The 15466-nt window shown below is 30.3% G+C and overlaps 1 protein-coding gene across 1 annotated transcript; it reads left to right on the top strand.

The window, feature by feature from the left end:
• Positions 1 to 9987: 9987 nt before the first annotated feature.
• LOC111025864 (uncharacterized) lies at positions 9988 to 15264 on the top strand. The gene is made up of 8 exons (XM_022303753.2): positions 9988 to 10206; positions 10496 to 11818; positions 12004 to 12094; positions 12244 to 12401; positions 12505 to 12556; positions 13806 to 13885; positions 13966 to 14059; positions 14157 to 15264. The coding sequence occupies exons 2-8, from the start codon at positions 10643 to 10645 to the stop codon at positions 14741 to 14743; spliced, it is 2238 nt and encodes a 745-aa protein (XP_022159445.1). The 5' UTR covers positions 9988 to 10206; positions 10496 to 10642; the 3' UTR covers positions 14744 to 15264.
• The last annotated feature ends 202 nt before the right edge of the window (positions 15265 to 15466 follow it).

Raw genomic sequence — 15466 nt, 5'->3', positions numbered from 1 at the left:
AATATTTAGTCAATGAAAGCCCCTCAAACTCGATCAATATCACATGAGTAGTCGAGTATTATGCAACTTCTTTGTCTTTTAAGAATTCGATTGTTTTAGATTTAGATTCTATTTAACTTTCTTAAATTTTATACCAATTTTTTACTCCATAAATTTTTAAATGTTTTATTTTCGTCTATATAAACTTAGAGAAAAAATTATTTTATTCATCGTGCTTAGCTTATCATTAACTATTATTTAACATAAATTTGAATCAGTTTTAAAATATGATATATATAGTACACACGAGATTAACCTGAGACTTCAAATGCCAATATGAGGTTATATCATTTGGTTAAGGCATATATTGCCAACTAAAAGGTCGTGTGTTAAAACCCTATCCGTCATTGTACTAAGAAAAACATGAGACTTTAAATATGTCTTTATAAATATCTACATACGAAATAAATGATCAATGCATTTCTCTACGTCAAATTTCTGATAATAAATTATAAAAAAAAAATTGTTTCATAAATATTTTATTCAAAATGCATAATTTCTTTTAGAATATAACTACGTCTAACTTGTTAGGATTGATAAAACAAGGGACCTTACATAGACTTATAATAAACATGGATTACTCCTCTCATTGTCATGGTTTTGAGATGGAACCCCGTGAATATTAATAAAACTAATTTGGATCTAGCTCAACATGTTAAAACATGTATCTTAACTAAAAGATTGTGGATTCGATCTCTCGTTGTGTATTAGAATTTGTGTTAAATTTTACGATTAAAAATCAAAATGGTCATTTTAAAAAAATGCAGATATACAAATGATTTAAAAGTATATAAAGCCAAAGGTTGAAATTGCATGAATCAAAATAGGTATTTTAAAAGTACATCGACCAAAATAAGACCGAAAATAGCAAAATAGTATTTATACCCAAAGAAAAAAAAAAGAAAAAAAAAAACAAAAGGAAGCTTCCAGCAGACTTGCTCAAGTTGTGGCTTTGGGCCACAAACCTGGGCCGAGCATGGGCTGCCCTTCTAGAACGGACCAGACCCTAATTTGGTAGTAAGCCCAGCCCATAAAACTAGGATAAAAAAAGAATGAAAATCAACTTATATCCATGGATTCCAACAGAATGTGTCCCTTATATCTATGGATTCTACAATCTAATCTACCATCAAGCTAATTAAAATTGACCAGTATGTTTATTTATTGATTCTACATACGTCAACCTCTTAATTTATGGTGGTTCGATTACCTACTTATTGTAAACGGTTGAAGATCTAAATCGTTTGTACTCCATTTTCTTTAATGAGATTGAGACTCAAGATAAAGATTTTGTACTAAACCAGATACTCAAATTTAACGAGGAGAGTATGAAAATTGAACCATCAACTATCTTCGATATTAACCCTACCCCACATTCCCTACCATTTTATGGACTAAAAGGAGGCGAAGGATGATTTTTAAGATAATAACGTGAATTATTAAATACTTATTATGAATAAAATAGTTAGATTATTTCTTCACTATCATACTTATCACATTTAAATTGTTAAATTAGCTTTTGCATTTTAATCGCATATTGCAAAAACTTATTTTTATAAATCAAACACACACAAATTCATATTTTCTAGCTCTTTTTTTTTTTCACAATTTGAATAGAGTTTATATATATAAATCCACACAAAATATTCTCTTAAAATATTTATAGCATGGGAGACCATGAAAATGCTCATGCCCATAAGTACTTTTATTAATTAATAAAATAGAGAAACTTAGTCTTCATACAAATATTTTTCTTTCTATCTTCTTTTCTTTGTCAAAGTTGTTGAAAGTTTACTCTTTCAATCTAATTGATTTCATTTAATTAAGAAAAAATTAAATTAGAGTAATTAATCCCTCCTACTTGAGGTATAAATTCATTAATATATTAATATTTTCATAAATTAATTAAAATAATTTGACATTAAAGCATAAAAATAAATGAGTCTATATTTGTGATATATTATAGTATATTGATGAAATATAAATATTAATCCCTCCTACTTGAGGTATACTGCAATCAAATATTAATATAAATACTCTAATAAGATTTAATTTGATTATGATTCATAAAATTTTTAAATTTAACTTTTAGATTTTCTTTTTTTCCTCTAGGTAACTCTTTTCATCTTGGAATGATTAATATGATTCAATATAATTTTCATAGTTTATTTTTTTAATTTATTCAATCAAACTATCTTTCAACAATTCCAAATAAAATCGAGATCTTGATATTTCTATCCATATCAACATTTTAATGGTTACTTGTACCGAATTCCAACGATCCATACTCATCTTTATTTTCTCTTTGCTGCTTACATCTGCAAAGCATGCTACACAACAACTAGCTGTTGAAGATAAGGATGTGATGGAAAAAAATATTCAAAATCTAATTTATTAGAATTAATTAAGAGTATAACAACATTTAATTCTTTAATTAATGTAATTTGTTTGGTATTGGTTATTACACCCCACCAACAAAAAATTTATCCTTTATTTACTTGTTAAAAACATTTGATATGAACTTAGCTATTCTGGGTCATGATCAACAAATTAAATATTCAAAATTTGGTCTTAGCTAGGATTATAACCTATGACCAATCCTACATATCTCTATATTAATATAGGATATTATATTTATCTGTATTATTTACCTATATATTATCTTTCAAAATATTATCTATATTTATTAGCACAAATGATATATATAACGAAACTCTTTAATACAAAGTTATGATAGAAAAATAAGATTAAAAAGAAAATAGAGGGCCAAAGTGGTCACTTTAAAAATATATTAGTACCAAAATTTACGTTTTAAAAGTATATAGACCAAAATAAATAAAACTGAAGGTACAAGGTCCAAGATAGTATTTGGTTGGCCTAACCCCATTACCATGTGGTTCGAAATCATTAAATCAAAATTGAAAGTTAAAAGCATAATTAAAACAATTTTTTTTCTTTTTTAGTTTGCCAAGATGTGAATTTGAACATCTAACCTTTAGGATAGATGTATAATGCCTTAATAATTATGTTCGTGTTGACCTAATAAAAACTTTTAAATGTTATGTCTCATCTGATAACCATTTCGTTTTTTATTTTTTGTTTTTAAAAATTGTGTTTTGTGTTTTTCACCTCTTTAAAAATACATTTGAATTCTTAGCCAAATTTTAAACCTAGAAAACAAGATTTCAAAAACTACTTTTTTTTTTCGTTTTTAGCTTTCAAAATTTAGTTTAGGTCTTGAGAATATTTTTAAAATATATATATTAAAACTAAAAAATATATAAGCGGAAGTAGTATTTCTGAGCTTAATTTTTAAAAACAAAAAATCAAAAATAAAATAGTTATCCAACCCTACAAACTAAAAAAATATAACCAATATCCAAATTTATAAATTAAATTTGTAATTAAACCATTATATTTTTCAACAAGATCAGATTCTTCAAGGTTACAAGTCACCACAAGTTGACACCATATATATTCCAACATTCTACAACTTTTTTCTCTCTCCTCTTATATTTTTTAAAAAAAAGTGATTTGAAAATATTGATATTATTTGCAACTAAAAAAGACTAATTCTTTTTTTTTTTTTAGTCAATCTAGACACAAATATTTTGAAATTAAAAATAGCATATCCACCCACCGCCCCATATTAATTTTCAATATTGCGACAGCCGACATCGAGATTTTTTTAAAAAAACAAAAAATAATGTATTTGAAAAAAATTACAGAAATAATATAGTGATAAAAGTAATTTCAAAAATAGGCAATAAAATGGCAGCGATTCTAATTTCTAGAGAAATCGCATCAAATAAACGCGATTTAGGAAAACATCGCGTTCATTTGCCACGATTTTTCCTTACGACTCACCTTACCCTAAGGCCTACCCTCTCTCCCCTCCATATATGCGATTTTTTACTTTCACTGAATTTACCCTACTTTTATCAATAATTTTTTTGATATCTAACTTAATTTTTAAATTTCTTATTTAATTTACATTTATTTTTATATTACTTCAAATTCTTCATTATTTTTTAATTTATTTTTGAAATAGCATTATTTCTAAAATGAGCCCAAGAATGAAAGAAATTAAATTTCTTCGTAAATAAAATTCAAACGAACGAACGAACAATATTGAATTTTAACATTATTCTAACTTCGATAAAAAGAGACAAATTTTACTTTTCTATCATGGAATTAAGTTAATGAGTTGACAATTTTTATGTATTTATTTATTAAGGTTAAACTATAAATGTATTCCCTTGAAGTTCCAAAATATCATATAGTCATCGTCCATAAATATTAAAATGTCAGTATTACCCCTATTAAATATGTAAATATGGTGAAAGCGAACATAGCTCAACGGTAATTGTCATATATATCCAATCATCATGGATGATTCATTGATCCAAAAGGATTAGGGTTAATTAAGAAGGAATGGATTCAAATCCCATGATGGCCACCTACCCTAGGAATTAGTAACTCCTATGTATTTTCCGACAACTAGATTGTAGGATGAGACGGAAAGCAATAGATAATTGGACGGATTAATAGGATTATCATATCAATATTTCGTTAATGTTGTTAATGACATAGATGGAACAAAAGCATAATTCAATATATATAAAAGTTGATCTATTTATATTATTCTATTTTATGGACCTCGCATTATTAATCTTAAATATTATACACATTGTCTAAATATAAAAAGCTTGTATAAATTTTTTTTAATATGATTGTAGCATTAAAAATTTACTTGTTTCGATGGAATTATCATATCTATCTAAAAAAATAATATCATATAAATATTTCATTAATGATGTTAACGACATAGATCAAATAGAAGTATAATTCAAAATCTAAGAATACAATTAAAACTTACAATTAACCATTAATTTCAAAAAAAAAAAAAAAAGACTTGCTATTAACCATTTATTTATTGATGATCAATTGTTATTTTTGTGCGTCAACTATATGGATTATTCAAATCAAAGAAGATTTCCAATCCAACTGAAGTTGACCATCCTTTTCATTCCCTTTTTTCCAGCTCCTTATATCTATACAACCTTTTATTAAAATTATATTTATATTTTAAACTTAATTAATCTCTTTTTTTTTCCTTACTTTATTAATAGTTTGCTTTAATTATATAATGTTGTGCTTGGCTCAATGAAGATCACCAGAGATCAAGTTGTTATGTTCCAAAAAGTTTTCAAAAAATTTTGCTCTTGTTTGATAATATTTTAATTTTTGTTTTGTTTTAAAAATTAAGGTTGTTTATTAAGTATTTCTTTACTTTTTTAGAAAAAAAAAATCGAATGGACTCTTTGATTTTAGCTCTATATTTTTAAAAGTATTTTTTGAAAATTGTAGCCTAAATTTTTCTTAAGAAAAGTAAAATTTTTTAAAAGTACTTTTTTATAATATTAAAAAATGTGGCTAAGATCCTTATTTAAATTTTTATTTAAAGTAGACCAGGAAAAAAAACCGAACAAATCAAATCCACACTAAATGATTTTTTTTCCACAAAAGAAAAAATAACTAAAATTTTAATTCTACCAAATATCAAATAGTAGAGATGCTTTTTCCTACATAAAACAATTAGAAAATTACAAAAAGAAAAAAGAATAATGATCAAAATTAGACTTAATTAAATAATTGGTGTGACCCATGGCACTTACTATTCAAAGCTTTAGCATTTTTGGACATTATTGTCATTTCATGCTTTTAAGGGCCTCTCACCATTTGTGCCACTAGGTAACCTAGCCACCCTATATATAATTATTAATTTGCTTCCAAATTCAATAAAAAGAGAATGCCTCTTGTGATATTTAAATTGAGTAATAAATAGGTTTAAATATTATTTTGATTCCGTAGTCGGGATCATTTTGGTTTTTGTCTTATGATTTTTGTATGGTTATTTTAGTTTATGTATTTTTAACTTTTGTTCATTTTAGTTCGTCTACTTTCGAAATACTTTCCATTTTGGTCCATGTATTTTTAAAAAGGAACAATTTTGGTCTTTTAATTTTAATTTTTATCTCATTTATTTTTATCACAATTTTAGCATGATATTTCATTCACTAAATTTTTTAAAACGTAATCACAATTTTGTATTAAACAGTTTGTATTGTGTATCTAAAATTTTACAAATAGAGACCAAAATGGTCATATTTGAAATATACAAGGATCAAAACGAACATTTTGAAAATATAAAGGTACTAAAATGAACAAAAACTAAAAGTGTAGTGATCAAAATAGACGTTGTGAAAGTACATAGACAAAAATGAATCAAAGTCGAAAAGTACTGAGACCAAAGTAATATTTAAACCCTAATAAATATATGAAGCTCATTTGTTACCATCTTAAATGTTATTAGTTCGATCTCCACCTCACTAAAAAGAATAGCCAAACATTAGTACGTTTATTAAGTCATAGGTTAGAGTTTCATCTTCCTTGTTTGGGTTCAAATTAAACCTATCAGGGAGAATAATAAATATATAGTACTATACTTTCTTGAACATTATATTATAAAGAAAATTTGGATAATCATGATATGATATTTATGACACTTTTCACCAATTTTGGTTAAAGATAATGAATCTTAATTAATTTTATCCCCCAAAGTTGGGTTGTTTGACAAGGAAAGATCTTAGAAAATGGGAATAAAGTGTGGATAGCAACCTCAAGAAGTGGTTGAACCATTAAATTGTGAGGCAGTGGTTCAACCATAAAATAAATATACCTATACTTTACACACCATATTTTCTTTTCCAATTTTTTTAATTCATTATTATTTTTTCATCTAAAATTTAAAATAATATATATATATATATATATATATATATATATATATAAATAAACAATCTAACCAACAAAATTTTCTATAAAGTTAGATATGAAATAAGTTTTTCTTAAATAATTGAAGATTGAAATAACTGGTCAAATAAATATCTTCTTTTTATTTTAAAGAATCAAATATATAATAAAATTGATGTGGTATACAAGTTTTGATATGTAAATAGTTTCATGTGTATTATTAATATTTAATAATTTGTCTCGATATTATTAAATTTTATTCAATGATTTATCAAGTAAAATTCAATTATTGAACACTATTGAGTGATTTATCCTATTTGTATACAGATTATAAAAGATGGCTTGAGTAAATTTATTATTATTTTTTTTAGTACAAAAATACTCACAAGTAAATTTATTTTTTAAAAAGAAGGTTTTTTATATGAATTTTATCATTTATACAATGTCTGATGTCTCTATATAAAATTTTAGAAATCGTATTATTTTAATGTATTATGTAAATAGTTGATAAATGTTATTTTATATATCTTGTTTCAAAAGTTCATTTTATTTTTTTCTCTATATAGACATAATTTATTTTCAGTACAACGTGTTGGGAGAGAATTCGAATTCACAACCTCTTGGTTGGAGCTGCATACCAATTACCATGGAGCTATGTTTGTTTGGACTAAATTGCTTGATCCACAGGGGAAACAGTAATTTATTTTTTATGTTACTAGAAAAAGCTAACATGGTTAAAAAAAGTTTTTTTTTGTTCCTTCAGTTGAGTAAGGATTTAATTTTTGATCCAGTCTATATCCTTTTCAAAAAGAAAATAAAAAAAAGTCTATATACTTTCAAATTGATAAAAGTTTAAGTCCATGGACTTTAGCATGTAACAATATAATTATCCTATAGTTTAAATTTTAGAACAATTTACTCTCTACCGTGAAAATTTTTATCAAATTTAAATGTCGATTTTGAATATATAATGGTTTAGTCTTTGTAATTTATAAACACATTTGACCTCTCAACAGTTTATCAAACAACACGTTAAGAACCCTATTAAATCTTTAACATTTTTCATGAAATAGAGATTAAATTGTTGCAAAATTTAAACTACATAAAATAAATGATTACATATTTAAAGTTGAGTAACTAAATTGTTACCGACTTAAAAGTACAATAACTAAATCGTGACAAATTAAAATTTAAGAATTAAATTGTTACTTAAAAAGAACAAAAAGTGTTTTTATACCAAACTTGATACAAAATATGGGATTATTTGGGGTTTTCTAAATTTTTGTAGACTAATTCTTGAGAATTAGTTGCTATCGTTTTCATTCTTTATAAATATAACATGTGGGGTGGACAATCGAACTCACAACCTCGTGATTGGAGGTATATATCAATTACTGTTGAACTATGCTCACTTTGACAGACAATTAATGATAATAATCACCCACATGTTCATAATTTAATGGTTAAGGTAAGAGTTACCTCTAGAATTTTGAATTTCCATCCGAAATAATTAATGATAATAATCAATATACAAGGATAAAACAAAAAAAAAAAAAGTTATATTATAGTTCATAAAAATTTATACGACTTTACATGAGATTGAAGAAGTATCATTTTGCCCCATGCAATAAAATAAAGTAACAAGTTTGTCAAAACTATCTTCATTTTAATTTAAAAAAAAATATAAATTAATTCAAGCCTTTAAGACTTGTTCACTGCCACACATTTTTACATCAAAATTAAATTAATTTTTTATTTTCTTAATTTTGACTCTTTATGGGAGGGTTGGAAAATTGAATTTAATTACCTCTATAGTTATTGATAAATAAAAAAGTAGAATACGGGTAGTTTTACCTTTGTTTATAAAAATTTAAAGACATATATACTTCATGGAATTTAAAAAGGTTTGGAATTCCAAAAGTTTTTAAAGACTCTATTTTCCATCTATATTTTATTAAACAACGTAGCTTTTATCTTTCTTTCACAAAAGTGTAACAAGGTGACATGAGAATAATTCTCCTTTAAAGAAATTTTTAATGATGTGGTTTTATCTTCTTCACTTGTTCTTGTTGTTATTATTTTTTACTTCTTTTATATATATATATATATATTTGTTATATTTCAAACTTCTACTCATATTTAACTTTGTTAATTTTATTTTTACTATATTAATTTTGTTCAAATCTAACATAATTTTTTTTTATCAAAATTTATTGTTTTTCAACACAATAGTAATAATAATAATCAGTTTTACAATTTATAAATTTTTAACAGTTTAATTTAACAAATTAAATAGATTAATTTACTCGATAGCATAAATTTAATATGTATTTTAAAAAACATAGTAACTTTTCTTCTTTTTTTTTCTAAAAAATATGCATAAGTGTGAATTGAATTTACTTTACATCAAATATCAAATTTGTTTAAATTTGATTACTGTGACTAAACTTTTTTTTAATTCATTAGGTGGAGTAGGCTTTGGCAAATAAATAAATAATATGTTGATATGGTAAAAGTCTTCAGGATTTTTTAATAACATGTAGAGTGAGAGATCGAACTCACAACTTTTTTTTTAATGTTCAAGTTATTCTCGGTCGATCAATACACTATTTTAAGAATAGTTTCACATACCTAAAAAGTGAGGCGAAACTCTCTATTTACAGAGTTTGAACTTCCAATCGGAACTGAGGGATGGTTTATGAGAGTCCTACAAATCACAAAATGCTTTGTCATAGAATCGATTGTTGGTTTGCGACAACCAACACAGAAAGCATTGACTCGTCCCTTACGAGGATGAACTGATAAGACGGCGGTTGGTCAACTTGGCCTTTAAGAAGTCTCGATCGGCCAGTCCTAACTATCTCGACTCGACCATTATGAAGGTCCGAGCGATTCTCTTTACTTTTAAGGAGTTACTCTTTTGACTATACTATTAAGATAGTTTGGAGTTTTCCAACGTATAATCTAATATATAGTAGTGAGTAGTAATAAAGTAAAGTAAAATGGTTAGATGTTTAATTTTGACCGAAAGAAGATGAGAGAGCGAAAAAAAGCGACTTGAAATTCCGTGTACTAAGATTCTCCACAAACCATCTTCAGCCTCCGCACTCCAATTGTTGTCACAGGCGGTCGCACCGAGGCGCTTGGCTTTTTTACTCCCATTTCCCAAATTTTTCATTTTTGTATTTTTGCTCTCACTTTCCTCCTTCAATTTCCTTCCTTTTTCCTTCCTTCGGTTAACATCACCGTACAGTATTCTTTGCCTCCGCATCTGGTAACTTCTCCGCAGAGAAGAGTCCAAAAAGCGGAAGAGCCCCAGATGGGTTTGACCCGAGTTCAGGGGTGACCCAGGTGAGAAAAATCGCTTCCCCCATCTTTACTTTGGTTGTATGATTCCTATTCTTCTCTAATTTTTATGGTTTGGATCATCGGTTACTGTTTTCTTCTGGGTACTGATTTTTCTGTTTCGCCGGAGAGTCGTGATTGCGTTTACTGTTGTGTTCGTGTCCTTTGGGTTGGTCTGTTTTTGTCGATTGATTCGATGTCCCTGATTCCATTTGGGTGATGGGTTGATGACCGTGGATCTAACGGCTTTTCATTTTGTTTGTTTGTTTTTTGAATTCTTGAAAACGGTGACCAGAGTTGAAGTCTATGTAGGATCGAATTGAGATTATTGAGCGTCCGCGACGGTTCAGACGACTGGTTTCTGGCTTCGTATTTATCATTGAACTTTTAGTCAGGATGCCATGGATTTGAAGCGAAGGGAGGGGGTAAATAGAGAGAAGACATGATGGATGTGATTTACTGTGAGGAGGAAATTGAAAGATTCTATGATACCCGTGAGGAGATCTCCTCTGTTTCTGATTGGGGATCTGATTGCTCTGAGAACTGTAGTACAAGTTTTGGGGATGACGGAGATGTTCCTGAAACTTTAGGGTATGGGGCCTGGATAAGGAATCTGGAAAGTGTTCATGAGAGGAGAAGTAAGTTCCTCAAATGGATGGGTTTGGATTTAGGTCAGAATTTTGACGACAGAGATGAAGAGGAAGGGCTTTGTTTCGGGAGGGTTTATAGTGATAGAATTCTAGAAGATTGTGGAACGGTGTTGAGACTTTCAGGTTCTGAAGGGGAGTTGTCTTCAAGGCTTACCATGTCTTCCATGTCAAATGAAGTGCCAGAATCGTCTGGAAATGTTGCTGTGGAGGAGAGTTATGCTTGTACTATCAGGAATTTGGACAATGGGACTGAGTTTGTCGTGGATAGTCTCAGTCAAGATGGAATGTTGAACATATTACGGGAAGTTGGTTCGAATCGATCCTTCAGTTTTGATGAGTTTGAACGGAACATTGGGCAGTCTCCCTTGGTTCGGCAACTCTTTCGCAAAAATGCTGAAAAGGCTGGGCCTTTGGTCAATGCCAAAAAAGAGGTAAAGAAGGGTTGGCTGAGAAAATTGGGTGCGGTGACTTGTATGGTTGACAACCAGGAGGACACAATTAAGCGTGGTGTTCTCAATTCATCATCTAAGACAGGGATTCAACAAGTTCGCGTTCATCCATATAAAAAGCAGTCCAAGGAATTATCATCCCTTTTTGTGGGACAAGAGATTGAAGCACATAAAGGGTCAATTTCTACAATGAAGTTTAGTGTTGATGGAAGATACTTAGCTACTGCTGGTGAAGATGGTGTTGTGCGTGTATGGCAGGTGATTGAAGATGTGAAATTCGACAATTTTGACATTCATGATATCGATCCTTCCTCTCTGTATTTCTCAATGAATCCTGTGTCCAAGTTAGAGCCCTTGGATGTGCCAACAGAGACTGTAGGCAAGACCAAATTGAAGAGATCATCAAACACAGCCTGTGTAATCTTTCCACCAAAGCTATTTAGGATATCGGAAAAGCCTCTGCATGAGTTCTTGGGACATAGTGGCGAGGTCTTGGATCTCTCTTGGTCAAAGAAAGGGGTCAGTATCATAAACCACTCTTTTATGGGCCTTTATACAAATTCATTTCTTCAGTATATATGCTTATGATTGTCATGATGCCTCTAATGATACCAGTAATTTGTGGATACCCTTACGTATTGTTTACTCTTTATTCTTAAATTGCTAAAGCCACTGATTTTTCATGTTTTTATGTTCTATTGCAGCTTCTGCTGTCATCTTCCGTTGATAAGACAGTTCGCCTTTGGCAGCTGGGATGTGACTCGTGCCTAAGAGTTTACTGTCATAATAATTACGGTAGATTTCTTCAGGCATACATATATTGTTGGTTTTTTATGTATGATTTCACATTAATATTGATGGACGAAATATTTTTCTTGTTCTTGTTATCTCCCTATGTTTATTCAGTAGATTTTTTTTGATGATTTCTTTACCATCTTTTGCAGTGACGTGTGTTTGTTTCAACCCTCTAGATGAAAATCACTTCATAAGTGGCTCAATAGACGGTAAAGTTCGGATTTGGGAAGTTCTTGCTTGTCAAGTGATTGATTATATTGATATCCGTGAGATAGTAACTGCAGTCTGTTACAGACCAGATGGAAAGGTTCGATATAGTTTTTGTGATTTTTGTATTTTTGTCTGTCGGCCTCCTGCCCCATCCCCTATTTCTGTAGTATTACTTACTTTCTTACTTAACCTGTGTGTAGGGAGGAATTGTGGGATCCATGACTGGAAACTGCCGTTTCTATAATATCATAGGTATACATGTGCAGTGCAATATTGCTTTAATCCAGTTCTTTTCTCTCACGTTGTGTCATTCTTTTTATAAATATAATCTACTTGATATTAATAGAACTCTTGGGAAAATGCTATTAGTTCTGCCTCTTGTTGCAGTTTATTTGTGTATTGATGATGCTGTTTTTTCAATTGGGGGTGTTTGGCTCCTTGGTTAATGTTTTTTATCGCTCGAGGTTAATAAGCCAAGCCTATGTTGGGGAGATGTTAGTTTGCTTATCCTAGGTCTGGGGTTTGGTAATCCTTTAGGCTTGTATTAAACCCGTGTTTTATAAACTCATGCTATGAAATTTACCTTTATTACGTACTAACATCTCCAAATTATAAACCCCCAAATCAAACCTATGTTTTTTCCCCCTTTTTTTTTGTGAAAAAAAACTGAACTTCCATCGGGAAAAATGAAATAATACAAAAGGACCTATAAAAAAATGGCCCAACAAAAGGGAGCCAAAGTAAAAGAATGGGCTCCAATCTAGCAACATCAAAGAGCAAAAGGGCACCAAATTCCAAAGGGAAACATGAAACCAAGCCAGAGTGCAGACTTCCTCCCAAGATTTCTCAACCCCTCCAAAGACCATGTTATTGTTACACAAGCGTAGATTTTTAAATCCTATTTCTTCAACAATTTATACTTATTCAGGCTTCCCGACCCCAAGTTTCATAAACCCAAACTTATCAAAATTGTCAGCCAAACATCTCTATAGAACCCACATCCCAAAAGTTCTCATTGCATTGACTGAAGAGTTGTATTCTTTCGCTGCAATCAAAATGATTTATAATATGTTTTTGCCTCCTACTATGTTTTGCTTCTTTTCTATTGAATAGATCTAGTTTAAGTAAGGTCATTGCACAGGTATTTTTATCAACATCGTATGCATCTTTAGAACTCAAGGACATAATTATACAATCTATTAGGTATAGAATAGATCTGGTTCAAGTAAGATCGTCTCATCTAATGCATCTCAATGTTTTACATTTAACATAGCTAGGCCTGAAATTATTTGGTCTAATTGTATAATTTAGCTTGTTGAGATCTTCCTTTACTATCAAATAACATGGTGGAGGTAACTTTGTTTGATGAAAATAAGATGACACATGCCTATTTTTAGTACATGTGTATACTATTAACTTGGTGTAGTAAAGCAATTGAATGGGAAAATGCTGCAGCTTCTTTATAAATTTCTGAAATTTATTTCTTATTTTATTGGTTCAGATAATCGATTGGTGCTCGATGCTCGGATATGCTTAAATGGGAAAAAAAAGTCACCTGGGAAGAGAATAATTGGTTTTGAGGTATTTTTATCACATCCCCAAAAGTCTTCTCAACATGTCGATTCGACTCGCTTATGTATTACACTCTGTTGTCTTTACAGTTCTCTCCTAACGACCCGAACAAACTAATGGTCTGTTCTGTTGATTCGCCGGTTCATATAATTTCCGGAAGTGATGTCATCTGCAAATTCAAGGGTATGCCGATATTTCCACTTTCGGGTTGATGCCATAGAGAAAAAAGGAGCAAGAAAGAAACAGAATTGTTAATCTTCTTTCTGCTTTTTCTCCTTAGGTCTTCGAAGTGCTGGAAACAAGATGTCTGCTTCTTTTACCTCAGATGGGAAGCATATTGTTTCGGCCGGTGAAGAAAACGTTTATGTTTGGAACTACAATTGCAAGGACAAAGCATCTCGGAAAAAGAAAATCTGGTCATCCGAAAGTTTCTTTTCTCGAAATGCAACGATGGCCATACCTTGGTCTGGTGTGAAAAAAACCACACTGGAACCACCTTTATCTCCAACGCAAGTTTGTGATACAGTGGGAAGTGTCCCTGAAAAGGAGCTGAAGTACGTGGATGATGATGGCGAGAGAGAACACAAGGTTCCCTCATCGTCACCGGATTGCTTCTCTCTAAGCCGTACTCTTTTTCCCGAGTTGCTCAAAGGATCTGCAACTTGGCCGGAGGAGAAACTCCATGATTCTAGCTCAATGACCCCTTCACCTTCACCTTCAATGTGCAAATCTGAGTTCAAGTTTTTGAAGAATGCTTGTCAAAGCATGCTTAACTCTCCGCACATGTGGGGTCTTGTGATTGTAACTGCTGGATGGGATGGACGAATCAGAACATTTCTCAACTACGGTTTGCCTATTCGATTATGAGCCAGTTCCCCCGAAATGATTCGGTTTCGGCATTTGCATTTGCTAGTTGACAGCAGCCTGCCAAGTAGGGGGGGGGGGGGGGGGGGGGGTTCATGAATTATGAACCACCCTCGATGTAATGTTCCGATCCCTCCGAGCCATGTTGTTTCTATGATCTAATTAACGTCCCTTGCAGATCGTCGAGATATCGGGATTAGTCTGGAAGGGATGCCAGTATAATACAGGTTTAAATTATCATACATGATTCTTTTATTTGTGAAGAGACTGGGAGCCTGGCTTTCAGGAAATAGGAAAGAAGAAAACAGAAAACAAAAGAAGAAAGAAAGAAAAACTGAGTGAAAGTCTAATCAAAAGAGGCAATGGTCCTCCTGTTTTGATATATGTAACAATTATTACATTACATTATGTGTATAATAGAGGCATCTATCTGGTGGGGCATTTGCTTTTGATGTCCCTAAATTTGGATAATTGTGATTTTTGAATTTCCATTCAATGAAGGAAAATGTTCTTTTGATGTTTTAGCAGAATCTTTCGTTTTGATTTGTTGTTCTGGTCTGGCATTTAATGTCTTTGATTATGTCATTTTCTTTTCTGCATAGGAAAGTTTGTCCATCTGTATTCCTCTTTTCTTGGGATATATCAAAAGACAAAACGGAATTAGAAGGATGAAAAAGCAGATGTCTTTGATGGGGTTGTCTTATGGTTGAAATGGGACGGTGTTCA

Source organism: Momordica charantia (genome assembly GCF_013281855.1).
Source record: "Momordica charantia cultivar OHB3-1 chromosome 6 unlocalized genomic scaffold, Mcharantia_2.0 BLBB01000006.1, whole genome shotgun sequence".
In the NCBI taxonomy this organism is placed as follows: Eukaryota; Viridiplantae; Streptophyta; class Magnoliopsida; order Cucurbitales; family Cucurbitaceae; genus Momordica; species Momordica charantia.
The sequence above is the reverse complement of the archived record's forward strand: the minus strand, read 5'-3'. Positions and strand labels throughout refer to the sequence as shown.